The sequence below is a fragment of the Arabidopsis thaliana genome (genome assembly GCF_000001735.4).
Source record: "Arabidopsis thaliana chromosome 1 sequence".
In the NCBI taxonomy this organism is placed as follows: domain Eukaryota; kingdom Viridiplantae; phylum Streptophyta; class Magnoliopsida; order Brassicales; family Brassicaceae; genus Arabidopsis; species Arabidopsis thaliana.
This window is the reverse complement of record NC_003070.9, coordinates 4,973,884-4,995,035: the sequence shown is the minus strand read 5'-3', so window position 1 is coordinate 4,995,035 and position 21,152 is coordinate 4,973,884. Positions and strand designations below refer to the sequence as shown.

Genomic DNA, 21,152 nt, shown 5'->3' with positions numbered 1-21,152 from the left:
TCTCTTCCTGTTTTTTGAAATATTTTATTATTTGTAAAAACATGGGCTATTTCTATTCCTGTTGGAGCATCATCTATTTCATGACCAGTCTTGTCTCGATAGTTTGATTCAATCACACGTGAAAATATGTTGTTAACATTTAAATCGATATTACCACAAAACGTTTTATCTGAAACGACAGATTTTTATATAGAAAACATGTGAATTCCGTCGCCAGTCATTTCCAGTTCTTCTTTGAACAATAGAAAGTTGATGGTTTAAAAGTTTAATTCGTCAGTGCTGCCCCATCACTAAATTCTGTAAAAATAATAGAATGGGTACCGAGATAAACCCTACCCCCGAGATATTGTATATGTGAGTATGCAGATTATGAATAGGGGGCCCAATTGAAGATTGCCAATAAATGAAGTGGACCAACGAGAAAGAAGAAGAAGATATCCCAAAGCATTCGCAGTATTCATCAATTTTTCTCGATAATATTTTGTTCACGGGCATATTTTAATCCTTCACGTCAACGACAAGACTACCATGCACATGCTTTTTCCTCCTTTTTTTCTTCTTCTTTTTCTCTCTTATTTGATATTTTTAATAGTTTGAACGTATCTTTATCATTCATATGTATATAAGTTATGTTTTATGTTTGTATGTCGAATATGTATAAATTATATTTTATTTGATCACTTGTGCATCATTTTTTTTTGGTAAGATCACATGTTTGATGATTAACTAAACATTGTGATGGTTTACATAAAATAGGGAAGAAAAACTATCTTTTTAGCGTCGTTAGGGTTAATAATATATATATAGAAGTTCTCATAACCCTTTCAATAAAAATCATGGATACACTATTTCGTTTACATATATATACACGATGCGGAAAAGTTGGATCGAAGACACAGAAAATTTAGTAGGTGGAGTCAACGTCGGAAAGTAACAATAAAGACCAAAAAAACAGAGTTAACTTATGTCTTCGATGTTTGTATCACTAGTTCTATTATGAAATAACTAACTACCTTGACGACAAAAAATAAAAGGGGTGTCTTCGGAATGTCAACACCGTTTTGCTTTTTAAGTTAAAGAAAGTTTGACGACGGTTCATAGTACGTAAAAATTCAAATACTTAGCTACTATGAATACGTAATATTTGCCTACTCGGTTATTTTGTATTAGGTGACCGAACATCTTTTTATTGTATATACTATATGGTAATACGTACATATTAAATTGACATTAATAACATTACCTATTATATATATATATATAATATATATATATATATATATATATATTCTAAATATGGGATTACGACACCAATTTGAATAATTTTGGAATGTTGGATGCTTCTGTTTGTATTATGCTTTTGTTGGAATATTATCCGATCCGTTGACGTATTATTGTAGACAGGTATCACTTGAAATCTGCTCATAACTTGCATGTGCAACGTGGGATATATAATTCATATATGAATCAAATTTTAACAAGAAATTAATTATTTGTTATGCCATAAATAATTAATAAATATCTGCATGCATGTTGGAGTTTTCTAATATCTTTCCTCAAATAGAGTATATGGCTAAAATGTTTTTTTCTTCTTCTAAACTTCACATAATACATGCAAATGTATCTGGTAACCCTCAATATTTATTGAAGTTATGTTTCTTCAATGAAATTAAAATTTAACCTAAATTATTGTATTGGACAGAGCCAGCTTTAATACCAAACAAATAAAATTTGATATCAGAAATTCACAATATATATCATATTTAAAAAACTTTCACACATATAATAGAATTATCTAATAAAACGGATTGTTTTAACATCTAACCCAAAATATGTATTGGACGGAGCCAATTTTAAACCTAAATAGATAAAATTTGATATCGGATATTCGCAGTATATATCGAGGAGTTAATATTTTGCACGTATACGATAGAATAGTTGGTAAAATAGATTGTTTAACCTTTAACCAAAAAAGTGTATTGGGCAAGGCCGGCTCTGAGCCCAAACAAATAAAATTAGATACCGAGGAATTTCATATAGTTATCGGGTAAATTTTATTGTTCATTTAACCCAAAATATGTATTGGGCAGGGCCGCCGCGGCTCTGTTAAGCCCAAATAAAAATTAATATCAAAGGTTCACAATATATAGCATATAAAGAAACTAATAGTTCACAAAGATAAGGTAGAACAACTGGTAAAACGGATTGTTTCTACTGATACCGATCGGAGGTTCGATTCTCAGTAGATCAAAAACCGACTCTGAGATTAGGTATTAAATATTTATACATGGTATTGTTTAATTAGTGAACAAATTACTTTTCATGAAATATATTTATGATTCAAGATTACAATATATTATTAAGGAAAAACTCTAGAGCCTCCCACCATGACATTAAGAAAAAAATAAGAGCTTAAGAAATTTATAATGAAAAATCCCAAAGCTCAATCCTTACCCTTAATAGTCGAAAACAGCAAAAGAAAGAAAGCTTAAATTTGGATATCTAGCTTTATCTAGAATAAAATCTCCAAGGAACTTAATAGCATATCTAGATGATGATGATTTGGATGATTTGTAGATAGATAACGATCATCTCAAGCTTTGCCATATGGATGATTTGGGTGTGAAAACTTCATCTCAGCATCCAGAGGAGGTCCACCACTACGACCACCACGGCCATTGACGGTGCTCACAATTCCTCCATTAACACCAAGAAAGTCCAAAGTCAACCTATCCGAGCCACCCATGCTAAGATTGTTTGCGAAATGAAGGTCGAAAAGGCTAGGGGACCGGCCTTGTTGATCTGTTGTCGCAGCTAGAGAGTTCATGAGTCCTTGAAGGTTTCCATGATCACAATCTCCAAAGTCATTAACGACCACACTTGACGAAGATGAAGAAGTTAGCCCTCTAAGCAAAGCAGATGGGCCGTTGTTATCAGCACCATTGGTGAACAGAGAAGGAACACCTGTCTGATCAGAATTCTTGGTGTCTTGAAAGTATGCGAGGTTGAAAAAGTTGTGGTTGTTGTTGTTGTTATCACCGAGGCTGATCAGACCATGATGGTTCATGAGACTCTGATTGTTCTGGGCTAACAGTCCTTGGTTCGGAGAGCATTGCATGAGGAAGTTGGTCGGACCGGGATTAGGGTTGGTGGCCTGAGGAACGAAGTCTTCGAACTTGTCGGAAGATGAACGGTTCAGATTGTAGCCTGCAGCAGCTAGAGGGGTGAAACCGGAATTTGGATTGTTACCGAAATGGTTGTGAGAGAGAGCGGAAGAAGCTCCGCCGTAAAAGCCATGTCTGGCGCCACCACCACCACCAGCTGCCATTGCCGTGAAGCTCACGGTGGGGTTTCTTGCTGACTCCTGTATGAGTGCATCACAGAATGCCCTGTGGGTGATGTAACTGTCTCTCCTACAATCACACAAATAATTTAAAACTGTAAATCACGATAAGGTCAATGTATGTACAACCACGAAAAAGAAGACATTAAAAAAACCCTAGAAATGTAAAGTGTTCATCAACTACTCCTACTATATCACGCTGACCACCATGTTCATCGATTAAACAATGAAACCAACCACTCTTATACACAAATCACATATATAAGTCTGAAATCAATATGAATATTATGGAGAGAGAAATGGAATGGGCCCACAAGAAGAGGAGTTACATGGAAAGAGGAACCTGCAAAGATAAGAAGAATCCAAAAGTGGGAATGAATGGAAACAAATCCAACTCACATGTGACCAAATTTGGCATCTTTAATTTTTCCCCTTTCTCCTTCACTGTCTTTCTCTCTTTCACTACTCATCAGCAACCAAACAAATAGATTGATAGATCCTATGTGTATATATGCATATTTGTTCATGTCCCTATGTAGGAAATATGATGTTCCGTGGCCAATATAGAAGATATCTATATCTATATGCATAGATTTCAGTCACAAGTCAATATATATATATATAAGAGGGTACCACACTCCAGTACTACTATAGTTAAAAATTTACTATTCACTGACCGACATGTTTTTTTTTTTACTTGAATCTCAAGCAGAAGCGTAGAGTACTAACCTTAAAAATCTAGAGCCGACATGTAAAATCCGCAGTAAAAAAAAAAAAAAGAGTCCGGAATGGAATGAAGAAAGATAGTTTACCTAGAGAAGATGGTACCACAGTCACATCGATACTCTTTGGTACCACAGGTCTTAGAGTGAGCTTTCCAATCAGATTGAACAGCGTAACGCTTAGAGCACTTATCGCACTTCCACTTTTTCTCACCGTGCTTCCGATAGTAATGCTTCTTGATTCCGGTGAGGTCTCCGAGAGCACGTGCGGGGTCATGGTGGACGCACGAGGGCTCCGGACAAAGGTACACCTTCCTCCTCACCTCTTTGTTGGACTTTTGTTTCAGCTTCCATGGAAGGTTGTGTCCCCTCCTGTGGAGCTGCAGATTCTGTTCCCTCTGGAACCCTTTGTTGCACACTTCACATAGGAACCTGTTCGTCGCCATTATCGTCTTTGGCGATAACGCTATCACTTCAGCATCTGGATCTGCTCAATTAAAAAAAAAAAAATCAAGAACCCATTAATCAAGAGAGAATTGTATGCAAGCACATCAAATACTAATCTTCTTTGATTAAATTGATCGAATAAAAGGTATATAATCTAAACAAAATTTTTTCCTTATCGGAAATGATTAGGGTTCTTATATTATTTTCGGCTAAAATGGAAAATTCTTCACTTATTATTCATAAAAAAATTAAGTAAGAGGTACTTGCTTGGGTTTCCGGGTTGGTTCCTTCGCTTCTTGGGTGGTGGAGCAACGGAGGAAGTGGGTTGTTGTTGAACCATGGTCATCGCAGCCTCTTGACGGTTAAAGTTGTTTGGTCCGGGTCCGGCAGCGGCACTTGAGAGGAGGAAGGTCGGAGTGGAGGACAAAGCAATTGTGTTGTACGATGAAGACATCTTCTCAGCTGGTCGGTTTTTGCTAAAGCTACAAAGATCCATAAAGAAAAAATAATTTTAAAAAATGAGAGAGAAGATAAAAATCAAATATGATTCAGAAGAAAACGAAAGCGGGGAATTAGAAGAACAGGAAGAAGCCATAGAGATTGACGACATGAAAAAAAAAATTCACTAGAAGACATTTACGAGAACAAAGAGAACAAATATAAATCCAAAGAGTTGGATTTAATTTGTAAGTTTTAGAAAGAAGACATAGTATAAGTTGTTTTTTTATTGTACCCTTTTAGTCTTTGAGATGCAGAGAAGAAACCAAGAAGAAAAAGGTCAATAAAAAAGCTAAAACTCAGAGACAAAGAAAGAACCCAAGTAGATAGATGATGATGATAATATTAGAGGATGAAGAACAAGAAGCCACACTAAAATATTTATATAAATATACAAATACACACACCTCAAAAAACCCTATCTCTCTCTCTCTCTCTCTCTTGCTTTGTTGTTTAATAATTGGGATTGAGTCTTCTGTGAGGTCAATATATATATAGCTACAGTCCCTTTCTTTATTTTCTCTAATAAAGGAAAGAAATCCATTTTTTTGTAAAAAGAAGTTATTATTTAATAACCAACTAATGGGATTTAATGTGAGATTCACCTTGAACAAATGCATTCTAAATCTTTCTCTAGAAATTTAATTGTCATTGACCCCACTTTAATATTTTAAATTATAGAAATATCTAATATTATTTTTTCCTTGTTTTGTTCACAACAAATTGTTTTCTATATATAATTCTACTTTTTATTATTATTAGTAGTAAAATTTTAGGAGCATAGTAAAATCAACTAGTAAATAAATTATAACATGGTTGAGTTTTTTTTTTTTTTTTTTTTTGGAGGTATAAAAAACATTTTTTTTTAAAATAGTATCAATTTAAATATTTTTAAAAAGGAGGTTTGGGTTTACGGTTTGGGTGTCATTGTAAAACGGTGAAATGTGGGCACATGCGGGTGTGGTCAGGGGGCCACCTCAGAGTCTTTCTCGTGTCTCTCTGATGGCTTCAAGACAAAACCTCTCTCTTTCTCTCCATTTAACTCATGATTTTTGTCTTTAAACTACCAAAGACTTCATTATTTTTCTTCTACCTTTTTGTTTTTAACCTCGAATACTAGCTTACGTACAACCATGAGAGCACACTAGAAAATATTACTAAAATTAATTAAATCACATGATTTTATGTCATACTTGTTGATTTGTTTAAAACTAATCTAACTAACTATTACAATTTTTTGAAAATAATTTAAATGTGGGCATGTCAGGGGTTATTTTTCTTGTCACCACCGAATTTATAGTTGCACTGTCTCATAATACATAGTATTAAAAAAAAAATTCGTTTGAAATAATCGATACCTCATTGTAATTACAAAAATCAGTAGGTATTAAATTTCAAAATTCTTCTAGTCATAACTTCTTTAACTATTGTTCATATACGAAAATCACAATCATTGTATTTCATCTATTGCATAATAAGTATCGTTTTAACACTTGCAAAAAAATAACGTTTTGTATTTTTAATTCATTTTTTAAAATAAATAATTAATTAGATTAAAAATTAGGAATTGTATCAACAAGAGGTATAATATATTTTTCCAATAACTTTTTTAATATGTTTTAATTATTCTTAATATAACTTATACTAAAAACGGTAAAAAATCCTAATTAATACCGTTCGACACGGGTAAATAGATTTTGGCGTTATAATTTAGAAATGATATTTAATAAAATATTAATTAAATAAAATATTTTCAAATATGAATTAATTAATTAAATTTCTTAAAGTGAAATGCAACCAATTCCATAGATAACAATTCAATTGGAATGCTAACAACTCTGACTCTTTTCATTAATTACTGAAAAATTGCTAATATCATATTAAATATTATTCTCTAAATATATATATAGATAACTGTTAAAGTAGTTTTATTTAGAAAAAGTAAATGAGAATACTTAACATGTGAATATAAATACAAATAAGAAGATTTTACATTGATAATCAAACTCTTAATTCGTACACGTGTTCACAGATGTATGACACATATTATGATTATTGTTGACTAATTTTCCCAAAAAAAGGAAAGGAAAAAATTGTTGACTGAGAAAATGTATTATATTTTTCTATATAAACAGGTAAATTACAGCTAATATCCTAATAAATGCAATTAATGCTTAGATTTTTACCAAATGATTATCTGTACATTGTGCATGTATTTTGTAATTTTTCTAAATTTGGTTTCAGAATCTAAATTTCTCACAACTATAGTCTATAGATGCCACTTGTCTCCAAGAGACATTCGGATTTGGGTCTCCGTGGGTTGCAAAACGTGAAACGGACATTTTTGGGTTTTCGTGAAGCGTACGTTCACGCGCTACTAGTGCGCGTAGCGCTCTACCGGAATCTGCTATAACAACTCAGCTTCTGGTTGTTAGTGGTCTAAAATAAGCATAGTGACAGTTTAGTCTTAAAATCATTAATGTAATTAAACTAATAGAGATTTAAAAAGATAAACTAAATCTAATAGTATAAGCTAACATTAATCCAATTAAATTAATAGGGATTTAAAAGATTATAATATCTAATAGAAGCTCATAGTCATTAGTTACCGTTATGTATAAAAACCATTAATAAATGAATAGAGATTAAAAGCTTATGAGTTTAACATGCACATATAATAGACGATTTTTCCATTTCATTGCAAATCAAATACCATAATGTGTTCTTCTTTTCATAAAAAAAAGTCGAGTTTAAAAACAATTAAACAACTAATCTGATAAACCTTAAGAAACAAACACACCATAATAGATAATTTTATAGATATGATGATATTTCATTCCCACGTAGCAGAGATCATGGAATTGGCAACACCAGACTGCTCCAAGGTTAAGTTAGATTCATACTCCAATGTCTTTGATTCACCTGGAATCGCTTGTGTTAGCTTCAATGGCTTCTTCCTCTCTGATTCCTCAAGCTGGGAATAGCAGAATGACCAGAGAAGCTACAGTGGAGACAGCAATAAGATCAGAAAATATCAGACAAAAATATAGAACAAGAACCATTGTTGTTTCTTAGGGATTTGCAGACCTGAATTGTGTCTGTTTTGAGGAAATTCCTCTGGAGTCTTTGTCCGTTAGGTAAACGGATCCCAACTCTGCATTGTAGGCTGCGATCGCCTCCCTTTGGTTCTTCCGGCAGTGGTGGGAATGTTGGCAGGACCGCGGATGTAACTGCTTCAACTGCTACTTCTTCAGGTATTATTGTTGATTGATCATCTGAAGACTCTTTCATGTTGTTATCTTCCAAGGAAGCAGCTAATGCTCGTTGCAGTTCCTCTTCTTCTTCATCTTTTGCAACATCCTCTAACGGAATATGTCAGTCAGATCAATCTTTTTCCCCAACAGACTAAAGATAATGCTGCGGAAAAGTTTTAAAACTAACCTTTGGGTTTGGAATGAGGAGTCAATGAGAAGCTGCCTCTTGGCCGCTTCTTTGAGAGAGAAGCAAAGTGTTCACGAGGACCACCATCCATGAACGGCACTAAATCCTCTAGCAAATTCTCAGGGTCAACCATTCCGGTCCACATTCTCATTCTTTGACCAGTGGTTGGATCAATTACAAGCACCACGGGAATAGATTCGAGCTTGTAGTATGTGCAAACCTTTCTTCCTTCCGTGGTATCATCATAGACCTAGTAACAGAAAAGGCAGGATTTTAACCAATTCTGTAAAGAGAATTTCAGATTAAGCAAGCGGAAGTTTAAGGGGGAAGTTCTATATCAAACCTGCCAGAAGATGAAGTTGGCTTTGATAGTCTGAGAAACAGCATCATTCGCCCAAGTATCTCGATTTAGCTATGAGAAAGAAACACAAAAAGTTGGGATGTGAGTGGATGTACAGTTCCATTTTACCGATCAGAACTGAAACAAAACACCAAATGGAAGAGAAGATAAACCGATCCAGTTTTCATTCCTAACTAACCCAAACCAAAACACACAAGGACGCGATAAGACCGCTGTTTCCAAGAAAAGGCCTTTAAATAGAAGGTATAACTTCTGAAAAAACAAATCTCAACCGAAACAGAAATTAAAACGACAAAAAATTGACCTAAAACCTAACCAAAAATGAGACTGCGCACCCCTAGATGTGACTATCATCAAAGGTAGAGTTTTAAAGACATCCATAAAAAAAAGGAAATAATAGAGAGTAACCATATGAGAGCTGAATTCCGTGGTAGATTGGAGGTTGACGAGAAGCCATTTATCCTGGGAAGACGAAGTAGTTTTTGCCTGAACAAAAAAACCATACAGAGAAGTTTAGAGTAAGAAAGCAAACAAGCAATTAGCCAAACAAGAAACTGTGTAGATAACCTGTTCAAAAGAGCCCTGGAACATCAGGTGAAAAGGAGGACGGTACAACGAGGCCAGGCTGTCCCGAGGTGCGGATGCTGACTCTGATGCAGATGCGGATGCTGAGGCAGAGGCTGAGGAATCACCCTCATCTGGTTCCCAAATTCCAGGGCTTTTTGGCTCTTCACTGAAGTTACGGAAAGCAATCAAAGAATTTGGTTCAGGCTGAGAGTTACCCACCCTCATAGCCCTAATCACAAATGCAAGTGAATTATGAGTTACATCCCGAATGTATTGTTAGAATAGTGTATCATCAGCATAAAACAATAACCGATATCTATACAAAATGTCGCATGATTAAATATGTCGGAGATGCTGACTCTAATGGGCCTATGACAGAAGAAAACAAAACTTTTAGTGGCACGTGGTTACACTTCTACCAGTTATATAGTTTATGTACTAATGAATAGCTTCCCTGGATAAGTTTACTTCGCAAATGCTAATCTCAAGGCCCCTGAAACTTCTAAGTGCCTTGAGGATGAAAGACTAAACTCTATGCTGGGCTTTCAGTTGGCTGTTTGGGAGAAGCAATTGTAACATGCTCTCCCCAACAGCTGAAATTCCAACAGAGCCAGAACCTGACGCTGCTAACAACTTACTAGAGCCAACTAGATATTCAACCAGGTCTGATTTGAGTTAACAGCAGCATCAACTAAACCTAGATAAGAATCCTACCTAGTGGCTAGTGCTAACTGAAAAAATAGTTAATCCAAAAACTACACTTGGATGAAGACCAGCAGAGACATCAACCAACCCATGAGAGTCAAGAAACTAAAGAGGGCAGCTCTGGCCTCTGAGGATAAATCTTCAACCTAGAGACACATTCCGGATTTAAGAAAAAATAAATAAAGTGACCGAAAAAGACACTAACCCATAATACATTGATTCACCATAAAGAGTCTCCCTCACAACAGGTAAAGGAGCACGGACTTCATCGACATCGTTGGGCAGTATCATTTCATTACCTGTGCCTGTAGCCGCCCTATGAAATATAACAGAAAACCATCAGGTTGAACAAACCAAAATGAATAATACTTTACAGTGACCAAATTATAACATTATCCTACCCCCAAGACTGTGCAGCCGCATCATCGTTGGACGCTGGCTGAGTGTGTGTACCAGACTGAAGCATACCACCTTCATTTCCAATGTAAAAGAGCTGAATAGCTTCCTCAAGTTTCCAGCTTGTCGCCTGTTGATAGAAAGATTCTACTACGTTAGTAATTTCACGAGTGATCAGATCATAGCAAACTATCAACAGGAGAGTGGTGAATCACAAACTACAACATTCTACGCTAAACATAAATCATAATAAAACAGCTAAAACGAGTTACAAGTTACAAGTCATAAGAAGAACAATGATCATACAAACAATTTTAAATATACCAAGTCAATCTCATCACAATGGAGACCGTGACACCACATGCACCAAATCAGGCTACTCTCAATCACAGAGATCTTGTTACACGAAAAGCCAGATCAACCGATAATCACCAATAAATAAATAAAAAACTCTGCGTCTAATCTCAATCTAGGGTATAAACCCGAATACCCATAGTCAGAATTTTTTCCCAAAGCTGAAAGATTTAGAAACCCTATATAGGGTTCTTAAGCTGAAATAACCCTTTAGACCCAAAATCAGAAACTCAATCAAGGTTAAGCTCACTCAGACAAATCTATCAGTTGAGTTTTAAAAAAAAAGCACAGCTTAGAACAAAACAAATCTACCAGTTTTGAGCAACAAACCTGTAAGAACTGTCGAGCAGTTTCGGCGGTCTGTCCGACGGCGATTTCAAGGAAAGAAGAGACTAATCTCTGTTGGTCACCGGACGACAACATTCCTTCCATTGCTAAGACCACAACCCTATAAAAACCTCGAATTTCTGAGAAATAAAAAACGAAAAATTATCAGAGTGATCTAAGAAGAAAAACAAAGGGAAAAAAGCCCAGAAATTTTAGCAAGGAACAAGAGGACTTGCCCAGAAGATGAGATGATTAAATAAGGAACTGAAGAGTCGAATCCTGCGGGAGGAGAAGAAGGAACAACAACTTACCAATGCCAAAATTTGATCTTACTGCCAAAAATATATCTCTCTCTCTCTCTCGGTCGGATTTGTTCACAAAAAGACGATTATAACCCTAGGTCGTGTTACGAAGTGGGGTTGTTTATGACATTTCAATTACACATACGCATGTGAAATTGTCCATCATTAAAGTTGTTACAAACTTAATAAATCTCCAATACTACAATTTAAGTTCGAGTTATTCTAAGAAACTTTTTCTTAATTGTCAATTGGAAATTTTCCAAATCCTTGCTGCACAACAACAGATATCAACTTTATCTTTCGCTTGGATTTGATCACAGATTTATAAATTTTAGCATAATTTCTCAAAAGAATATTATCACTATCAAGGATTTTTAGGGGCAAATTGGCCTTGAAAATGAAAAGAAGTAGGGAAAAAAAAATCTGTCTAACAATCATGTTTTCTTCTGTCTTCTGTGTCTTCTATAAGAGAGTGAAGGAACAAAGACCCTCATGCTGGCTTTGATCTCTCGCGCGGTGGAATTCGCATCCATGACTTCATCGACTCATAGACTGTGAATCCAATCGCAACCGATGGAACAATCTAGCAAATAAAGACAATTAAACGAATCATAGAGGAAAAAAGTGAAACCGAGACTGAGATATTGGATTCATTGTTTCTTCATCTGATTTACCTTAATGTAGTTGATGCTTAAACCAGCAAACAACTGTTTCCAACCCTGAGTTCGAACAATCGTGTTAAGCCCATCAAATGTGTTCTTGTAACGCTTGTTGTTGCCTTCACTCGTCATAGGTTGCAGATTCTCTACCTGTGGTCACACGAAACGCCCAATATGTTCTGAGTTCTGAAATGGTGCATAGTTTGAATCTTGTTTCTGGTTTGTTTGTTTTTTTACCTGCATTTGTCTCCTAACAACGTCCAATGGGTAAGTGATGGTCTGGCCAAATAAACCAGCTAAAGCTCCACATGGTAGATGCATTCGAACAGAGTTTTGATGCTCTTCAGGAACATGCCTTTTCAATTCCTCATATATGTAGAACTTAAGCCCCGCGTAAGGAAGGATCCCGATCAGCGTTGGCCCTGCAGAGACACAGGAAAGCTCCAACCTTTGTTAATCATCTTCAAATCCAAATTAGGAAAAGTGCACACACAGAGATAAGAGTTTAAGATAATTTGTAACTAAACTAAATCAACCAAGATTAGACTAAGAAATTCTTTATAGGATTGATATTACTTTGATGCCAACCGTTTATTATAGCTAAGATGAATAGACTTCCTACATTGATTTGATATACACTTTTAACATTAATGCAAGCAAATTTTATGAGCTTTACCTATGCCACGATATAGCCCGCGTGGTCCCCCTTCTTTATAAGCCATTGCAAGCACCTCTTTTATGCCTGAATAAGTAGGTTGACGGTAAAATCCATTCGCACCACCTCGGAGACTCTGTCTTGTGTCAGAAACCTAAAATGCAAATAACAACACATAAGAGGAGAAACAAAAAGATATTGCTCATTTGTCAGTTAAGTAAGCAACAATAAAATTCTATCAGAGCAAGGTATTCAAAATCACCAACCTGGTAAGCTAGCTTAGTACGAGCTAAATCAAGGGGATATGTGCACAAAACTGCTGTTCCACCTGCAGCTGAACCAGCCACAAGATCAACAATTGGACCAGAACCTAAGGGAAGATTTTTTTCCAAAATCCAGTCACGATAAACTTCATACGTCATGTAATGAAGGGCGGCATATGGAATAATCCGAATAACACTCGCCCCATTTCCTCTGCGAGAGTTATGCACATCACAAGAATTTAGTAAAGTGGTAGAGCTAAGCTGCAAAATAAGAGTCAAACCACTAGATACTTACTTATAGAATCCGAGAGGACCATCAAATTGTAACACCTTCTTTAATGACTGGGACACACCAAGGGTCTTAAAGTCGTTTGTTCTAGTCTGGTATTGAAAGCACAGTATCAAATCAATAGATGGTCAAAATCCTACCAAACACCAAATCAATATCCCAATTTTCAGCATAACAGATGCAATCTGAATACAACTTAGATATAGTCAGAGCCATTGAAACATAATAAGCTCAAGACCAAGGAGAATCACCTGCAATAGAATTTTGATCCTTTCCAAAGGTGCAACAGCAGTCTTAGCAATTGCCCCAGCAGCTCCTCCAGCGATAAGGGTTTTTGCAAGCACAGGCAATGTATCCACAAGGCTCATCACATCAGCCGAGAGTGTGGAGCCTTGTGACGAACCCATCTCAGTTCAACTAAGTTAAATTCGGAAAGTTCTCACCTTTTATCTGAAAGAACACCTTATCCCATCTAAATCTAGGGTTTACGGTGGACGCAGATTTCTTATTGAAATCCAAACTTGAGAACCTGAGAAATCCCAGAAACGAGTACGACGAGAAGCTTAAAAGCAGATTCTCCTCCTCCTCTCTTACAGCAATATTCATTAACAGTCTCAATGAAACACTCTTCGATGATCAACCACACATGAAGATCAAATCATTTCCGATAGCTCAATCGTAAAAACTAGCCTATTAATCTGACAGATCCAGATACTATTCCACAGCAGAAAACAATAACAATCTCGTTCGATTGAGCAAACGAACAACTACCCTTTTGAGATCGATCGAAATCAATACCTCTCAGATCCAAACGAACCAATCAATAGGAAAATTCGTTGCGGAGATACAAATGAAACCCTACCGCTAATTCACGAACAGGAACCGAAATTTCTGTGGCGATGTATATAAGACGAAGTTATCGGAGAAGATTCAGGAAATTTATGGGGCTGACGATGAGCGACTAGAGGCTCGCCGTAAAATACGTAGAAATAAGGAAGACGATGGTTTTCTCGATTCGAAAATTCGGTCACATGCTCTGTTTACTCATTGGTCGCGCATTTTCACAGGCTTGAAGAAACAGAGATACCTTTTTAGGTAAGAATTCCATGTGGCATGGTGCACCCAATATATGGTGGAACTCTAAAAATAAAACCATACAGATTCGGTGGTTGGTTTAGCCCAAACCACATTGAACCAGCAATTGTAACTTGGATTGAATTATCAAAAAATATGACTATATAATCATAAAACTAATTGGCATTTATTCAAATATTAAAAACAAATAATACACAATTTGGTAGTAAGAATCACAAAACATTACAACAAAGAGATCAACGAATAAATTTAACAAACAATATAAAATGCATTATCGCATGCATGTATTAATTAACAAAGCTGCATATCTTTCTGATTTCTCCATTAGAGCCAGTGAGAGGTTCTATATTACCCATCTTGATCATGGCTGTTGCGAAATCTGCCGCGAATTTTGACCGGTTCTTGCTATATTCCGACACAATGCCGTCAGTTGATGCACCGGACCCGAACAAAACTTGATCGGTTACTAATAGTCCTTTCTTTTGCATTAAGTTTTTGTAGTAATTGTTGTCGAAAGAATTAGGTGTTACTAGATCCAATGCTGCCAGATTACCATCACCTCCCACGGTTGGGCATCGACGTTTGCGTGTGCTGGCAAATCCTGCGTCGATGTCGCTTGAGTTCTCGTAAAGCCTGTCCCGGAACAAGAAGCATTGAGATTGTCCTATGGTGTGTGCTCCTGAATAGTTATCGTGACAAAGAATATAAATTAGAAATTATAAATTTGTCTAGTACATTGTTATTACTAGTGATGCAATTAGCATAGCTATTCACACATTTAAGGAGTCATCAAAAAAAAAACTTAATGTATATACAAATATGATTCTTGGACCTACCTGAAAGAGCAACAAGGTCTCTTGTGTTAAGACCTTTCTTGCTGAAAAGACCTGAGAGTTGATCAAGGGTATCTTTAAATCCCGGGAGTTCACCACTATTTGCTAGAGCCTTGAACGCAGCTGTCGAATCTCGTCTTCCGACTTTCACTGCCCATTTTGGACCTCCCACCTAAGTATTGGTTGGAGAGTTGTTATACATATGCATGGTTTATATATATAAAGGATATTGGGTATATTCATATATAATCACAAACATACGTATTCAGAAGCGTCTCTTGCCGCAACCGCTATGATATCAGCGCAAGAAACAATGCCGGGACAAACTTTCTCGACTTCGGATTTGGCTTTATCTATGACTTCAAAACCTCTTACTGATTTGAAGTTTGGCAATGCATCTCGTTCACTCTCTATCGTTGATGTTCCCTCGAGCAATATCGACGCGTCACACCCCTAAACATACACAAAACTATTATTAAATGATTGGGTAAGGTTTTTTAAAAATGTGGAATTAGTATTTAGAAGAATAAAAACTTACATGAACAAAACAGTCATGGAAGTGCATGCGGATTAGAGACGCGGCCATTCTTCTCTCACGAGCGATGGCCGTTCTAACGGAGGATCTGATCTTCGAAAGAGCATTCCGACACGATTGATCGTAGAATGTTGGAGAAAGTTGTGCTTGACAAATCGATGACGTGAGGATGATGCTCACCATCATTAGCACAAACCTTAGTGAAAATCTCTCCATATTTGTAGATCTCACTTGGTATATATTTCGTACGTAAAACAAAATAGTAATTTATCTTCTTTCTTTTGGTAGTAAGAATTAATCTTTTCTCGTTGATGAATTATTTGAGATTGATGTTGAATGTTACAAACCCTAGGGGTTTATATAATATACGTGCATGAGAGTTTTCACGCGGTGTCGCTGTTCAAGGTTGGAGACTGTAATTTAAAATATGTTAGATCTATCATATGTTAGCTAGAGAATATTTGGATTAAAATAAATTAATTGTTGGGCTCTGACTTTGTATTTTGGTCAATTGTCAAATTGTTAACTTATAAAAACAGATAACCTAAAAGTTTGAGAAGAAAAACAAGAACATCATTAGTAAGCGCTTAAATAGTTTATTCTTATAATAATACAGGTTGAAGTTCGGATCTGAAGAATATAACGAACAATTATTTTGTGCGATTAGTTTGAAAGGAATAGTTGACGAACATATAATTAGAAAGTCAAAATATAACACATTAACCAAACAAAAAATAGTTTTTAATTTAATTTAGTAGCTAATTATATATATTGGTCTCAGAACGAGTGAATGATTCGTTTGAAACACGTTATGAATTTGGTTGGTGGACAAATTTTTATCGATGTGGTATTTTTTAGCAAATAAAATTGGAATTGAGCTATATATTGTGAAAAATAAAAAGAGTGATTATTTAGTAACTAGAGGACTTGCAATGTCCCTATTACGATGACAATTCTTAGAGATATATATGAAAGAAAACAATGCATGGTCAATGGCGATCATATATGAAGCTAGCTATGTACTGTCGCTTTTCTTTCCTTTAAAAAAAAAATCGCATAATCCAGTCTTTGCGGGCTAACACCGATAACATTAAAAGTTATTTATTAATCCACTCCTCAAATTTGATTCGTCAGTAGTTTGATTTATAATAATGATAAATTTGTTAGGAATTTCGATGTATCGGCATATCGCTATGGACAGTCATTATTGTGCGTAGTCGTGTTTAACCTTTTTTGTAGTGTTTTGCATCTCATACGTAGTACGGTAGTAGTTGTGTTTTTCCCTAAGAATCGAAATTCGAATCATTCATCTCTTAAATGATTTACGCACAAAAATACCTGTAATTTCATTTGTTTCCTTAGTTGATTTTAGTACGTGGTGATTCATTATGTATTTATGTTCGAACGATTGGAAAACCCCCATCTTTTAGCATATATACAACTAGATGAGCATTCAAATAGTTCCACAGTTCGAAAAAAGGGAAAAATTAGCTAAGAGAATTTCTTCTATAATATTTAACAAAATCTTCTAACATCTCGCCTATAGAATTTCGAAGTTTTATGATTACAATTTACAAATAGTTTGAAACAGTTATGTTTATGGGTAGACACCGCTCAACTACGAAAAAAATATAATAGTAGCATATCAACCAAAAAAGAAAAAGTATCATGGTACATAATATATACATGTATGCATATGAATTGGCTAATATCTATTAATCCATATGATGGCAGGCCTAGATTTATTATAATAATAATATTTTTTTTTGATATCGTGACCAAAGCATAACATAATGGAGATTTCGAAGTCCAAACCATAATACTTAACGGGGTCGTACGTACTAAACCAAATATGTTTTCAAACATTTTTGTCAAAAAAAAATTATATATATTTACTTTCCTATTTTAGGGGTGTCATTTTCATCTAGCTCTTCTTCAAACTAGGTCGTCTGCCCATATGGGTGAGTATATATATGTGTTTAGTAAGTTTCATTTTCCTTTGATGAAAAGGTCAATTCAACTATGTTCGAATATGTTACTAGATCAGTGCATGTATGGAACTGTCTTACATGATCTAATTAGACTAAAAGCTGTCCTCCATTAGAAATTCACACCAAATGACGTGTGTTTATATATTGATTAAGATTACCGGTCAAATTGAAATATTAATATATTCGTTTATATAATTCTTTAGAAAAAATGAAGAAAACTCACTACTACGCACTGAGAAAAAAACGATATCATCAACATGAACTTCAGGCAAATTGGTTCCTTTTTATCTTTTTTGTTTTTTTGTTTTTACCGTCGTCTGAGGTTAATTTTACTTGTCAATAATTATTTGTATTGCTATATATCCACACATTCAAACTTAAGTTGGGCTGAAATTAAAATACCTTCATGATAACTCTTAGTACGTAAGACATATACATATATTTTCTTTAACAAAAAAAAAGAAATATACATATATTTTGCAGAGAATAAAATTCACTCCCTCGTATCAAATATAGATATTGATACAAAGCTTACAAAACGAACTTTATTTGTAAATCAAATGGTGCTTGTCGACGTTGTCGTCTTTGAGCCTATTGATTAGTTGTCCGCGAGATTCAGTAAACATTTGAATTAATATATGCATTTTTTTGGGAGATGGGTAAAACAATAGTCAAACAGAAATCAAGATATAATCATAACATAATGATATTTTAGATATTTGTTCTATATCGTTTTCATCTGAAAGATCCTGATGAGAATTTAAGAAAATGGAATGGAATTGAAAAAATAAAAGGATTCAAAGGTGTAAATGTAAATGGAACTTAATTTTTTTAATTATTTACTGAAACAAACTAAGAAGCTTACCTAAATAGGAAAGCAACGAACAAGTTAAGAAGCACTTGTGGCTAGTGGTTACGGTATGGACAATGTTACATCACATTATCCTTACGAAAGATTCTTTCTGACTATTTTATAAAAGTCAAAAGTCAATTTTCAAAATTCCGCGTAAGCGTAACGGTTTTAATTATTAAGTTATGGTTTGGTCAACGTAGGCCAGCTTCAACAAAATCTAAACCAAATTCGGATACTTTATTATTTCAGTTTTTTCGTTAATGCAAATGTCAAGTAATTGCAAGAGTTGAAAATAGAAAGCGAAATAATCAAATACCCCGAACAAACACTCTTTTGTTGAAAACGAATATCTATAATGTACAAATTAAGATTGTTCAATCCAATAAAAGATTTAGTTCTTTATCAAAATAAATTTTTATGAGAGTTCAATAATCATCGCAGAAACTTATTATATAATTTCAGATTGCTAAATCCAATATGAGAATGTAATCGTTTCTAAAAATAGTTAACTCTTATCCAATAATAATTATTATGTAGACAAAGATATTAGGTGCCATATTAAAGGAGAAAAGGCAACTATTGGAAAAGGTCGTCGGGTGGTGTCTACGCGCTATCGCAGAAAAAAGTGACCATGATTGGTTACTTATTTCGCTCCTATATATATAAGACGTATTTCGTCCCATTTCGAAAACTCACATCAAGTTTCTTCAATTCATTAAATCACTTCTCAATTAGCTCTTACGAAATTCTTTTCATTACTAAAAAAATTTACAAACAAAAGTCTCTTGTAATAAGCTAAATGGCGATCTTCAAGATTCTTGTATTGTTGTTGAGTTTGTGTTGTTTCAGTCAAGCACAACTTTCTCCTACTTTCTACGACCAAACTTGTCAAAACGCTCTCTCCACCATCCGATCTTCAATCCGAACCGCAATCAGCCGTGAACGTAGAATGGCTGCTTCTCTCATCCGTCTCCATTTCCACGACTGCTTCGTTAATGTATGTACTTAAAACATTTGATTCAACATGTGTGTGTGTGTCCATACATATATGTGTTTTATGGACTGCTCTAAACTTTATATATTTTTTTTTTTTTTTTTTTAATTTGTAGGGTTGTGATGCATCGGTCATGCTCGTGGCAACTCCCACCATGGAGAGTGAGAGAGATTCATTGGCAAATTTTCAATCGGCAAGAGGATTTGAAGTTATCGATCAAGCCAAATCAGCTGTAGAGAGTGTTTGTCCCGGCGTTGTTTCTTGCGCTGATATTATTGCCGTTGCTGCTAGAGATGCTTCTGAATATGTTAGTCTCTATATCCATCTTTATATACATATATCTTGATTATTAATCCAAACATGTACATATTTATATATTCAACTACTACTTTAAACTTTTTCAAGTAATATAATATTTACTTCTCTGACGTAAAATGTCATGTAAATGTTATAAGTTTACGGTTGCAAATTTGATTAATCATAGTTCTAATTAATTCTTGAATATGTAAATTTTGGTATCATCAATAGGTCGGAGGTCCAAGATATGATGTGAAGGTTGGTCGAAGAGATTCCACCAACGCGTTTAGGGCTATCGCAGACAGGGATCTCCCCAACTTCAGGGCTAGCCTCAACGATCTCTCTGAACTCTTCCTTCGAAAAGGACTCAACACAAGAGACCTCGTCGCTCTCTCAGGTCAGTCACCCCGTAAAACACACTTTTGGTCACTAATTTCTTGCCATTTAAAACCTTTCTTGTGACACAAGTTAACCCTATTTACAGGAGCTCACACATTAGGGCAAGCTCAATGCCTCACGTTCAAAGGTAGGCTTTACGATAACTCGAGTGACATTGACGCGGGATTCTCCAGTACCCGTAAGCGTCGTTGTCCGGTCAACGGTGGAGATACGACTCTAGCACCTTTAGATCAAGTGACACCAAACTCGTTCGACAATAACTATTACAGAAACTTGATGCAGAAGAAAGGACTTTTAGAAAGCGATCAAGTTTTGTTCGGAACCGGAGCTTCTACAGATAGTATAGTGACGGAGTACAGCAGAAATCCATCACGATTTGCGTCTGATTTCTCAGCTGCAATGATCAAAATGGGAGATATTCAGACACTCACTGGTTCAGATGGACAAATCCGAAGAATCTGCAGTGCCGTTAATTAAAAGAGTTATTACCTACTTGTCTTCAACGAGAAAAGTTCGAACCTTGAAAATTCATGTTATTATATTTACGTGTATACCCCATTTGATTCATTTTTGTAATTGTGTGTAACTAAAATTCCTGCAGCGATAATTCGTTTGTTATTTGAATATATGGAATAATAAATATTTTGGAATATATAAGGTACCAAGGAAAGTGTTAATAATTAAATCCATAGCATTTTTTATTAGTTTCGTCATTGTTAAATTAGTCACAATCTCTCTAAAGTTCATTAAAAAGTCCAGCTAGCATTAATTTATCCACGTATACATACACGTGGAACTATGATAACAACGTTGCGTGTCGGTCACC

The 21,152-nt window shown here is 35.2% G+C and overlaps 5 protein-coding genes and 1 long non-coding RNA gene across 14 annotated transcripts; 2 read left to right on the top strand and 4 right to left on the bottom strand.

Moving 5' to 3' along the window:
- The first annotated feature begins 161 nt into the window (after positions 1-161).
- Positions 162-397, top strand: AT1G05097. The gene has a single exon (NR_138834.1). It is a non-coding gene; the product is annotated as an other RNA (long non-coding RNA).
- A 1,833-nt stretch (positions 398-2,230) lies between these two features.
- AT1G14580 (C2H2-like zinc finger protein) lies at positions 2,231-5,474 on the bottom strand. Of its 4 annotated transcripts, none has more exons than NM_101325.4 (4): positions 5,246-5,473; positions 4,780-4,994; positions 4,156-4,552; positions 2,231-3,413 (listed from the first exon to the last, which is right to left on the bottom strand). In NM_101325.4, the coding sequence occupies exons 2-4, from the start codon at positions 4,964-4,966 to the stop codon at positions 2,594-2,596; spliced, it is 1,404 nt and encodes a 467-aa protein (NP_172910.2). In that variant the 5' UTR covers positions 4,967-4,994; positions 5,246-5,473; the 3' UTR covers positions 2,231-2,593. The 4 variants fall into 4 exon arrangements, with proteins under 4 accessions (NP_172910.2, NP_001184994.1, NP_001320583.1 ...); NM_001198065.2 differs by having other exon boundaries at positions 2,302-3,413; positions 5,418-5,474; NM_001332127.1 differs by having other exon boundaries at positions 2,302-3,413; positions 4,780-5,474.
- A 2,186-nt stretch (positions 5,475-7,660) lies between these two features.
- Positions 7,661-11,547, bottom strand: AT1G14570 (UBX domain-containing protein). 4 transcript variants are annotated; one of them, NM_101324.4, is made up of 10 exons: positions 11,398-11,547; positions 11,165-11,301; positions 10,486-10,610; positions 10,290-10,400; positions 9,380-9,608; positions 9,221-9,298; positions 8,795-8,863; positions 8,452-8,701; positions 8,098-8,372; positions 7,661-8,011 (listed from the first exon to the last, which is right to left on the bottom strand). In NM_101324.4, exons 2-10 carry the CDS (start codon positions 11,264-11,266, stop codon positions 7,844-7,846), a joined length of 1,407 nt encoding a protein of 468 aa, NP_563954.1. In that variant the 5' UTR covers positions 11,267-11,301; positions 11,398-11,547; the 3' UTR covers positions 7,661-7,843. The 4 variants fall into 4 exon arrangements, with proteins under 4 accessions (NP_563954.1, NP_001077535.1, NP_001077536.1 ...); NM_001084066.1 differs by having other exon boundaries at positions 9,380-9,545; positions 11,398-11,501; NM_001084067.1 differs by having other exon boundaries at positions 9,380-9,545; positions 11,165-11,282; positions 11,398-11,501.
- Positions 11,548-11,668: 121 nt separating this feature from the next.
- AT1G14560 (Mitochondrial substrate carrier family protein) lies at positions 11,669-14,412 on the bottom strand. 3 transcript variants are annotated; one of them, NM_101323.3, is made up of 7 exons: positions 13,581-14,412; positions 13,336-13,421; positions 13,044-13,251; positions 12,799-12,931; positions 12,360-12,544; positions 12,138-12,272; positions 11,669-12,046 (listed from the first exon to the last, which is right to left on the bottom strand). In NM_101323.3, exons 1-7 carry the CDS (start codon positions 13,734-13,736, stop codon positions 11,954-11,956), a joined length of 996 nt encoding a protein of 331 aa, NP_172908.1. In that variant the 5' UTR covers positions 13,737-14,412; the 3' UTR covers positions 11,669-11,953. The 3 variants fall into 3 exon arrangements, with proteins under 3 accessions (NP_172908.1, NP_001321153.1, NP_001321154.1); NM_001332126.1 differs by having other exon boundaries at positions 11,679-12,046; positions 13,336-13,465; positions 13,581-14,408; NM_001332125.1 differs by having other exon boundaries at positions 11,669-12,272.
- A 157-nt stretch (positions 14,413-14,569) lies between these two features.
- AT1G14550 (Peroxidase superfamily protein) lies at positions 14,570-16,114 on the bottom strand. Its single transcript, NM_101322.2, has 4 exons — positions 15,796-16,114; positions 15,519-15,710; positions 15,261-15,429; positions 14,570-15,103 (listed from the first exon to the last, which is right to left on the bottom strand). The coding sequence occupies exons 1-4, from the start codon at positions 16,006-16,008 to the stop codon at positions 14,712-14,714; spliced, it is 966 nt and encodes a 321-aa protein (NP_172907.1). The 5' UTR covers positions 16,009-16,114; the 3' UTR covers positions 14,570-14,711.
- Positions 16,115-19,330: 3,216 nt separating this feature from the next.
- PER4 (Peroxidase superfamily protein) lies at positions 19,331-21,015 on the top strand. Its single transcript, NM_101321.4, has 4 exons — positions 19,331-19,633; positions 19,746-19,937; positions 20,159-20,324; positions 20,412-21,015. The coding sequence occupies exons 1-4, from the start codon at positions 19,436-19,438 to the stop codon at positions 20,801-20,803; spliced, it is 948 nt and encodes a 315-aa protein (NP_172906.1). The 5' UTR covers positions 19,331-19,435; the 3' UTR covers positions 20,804-21,015.
- Positions 21,016-21,152: the final 137 nt, after the last annotated feature.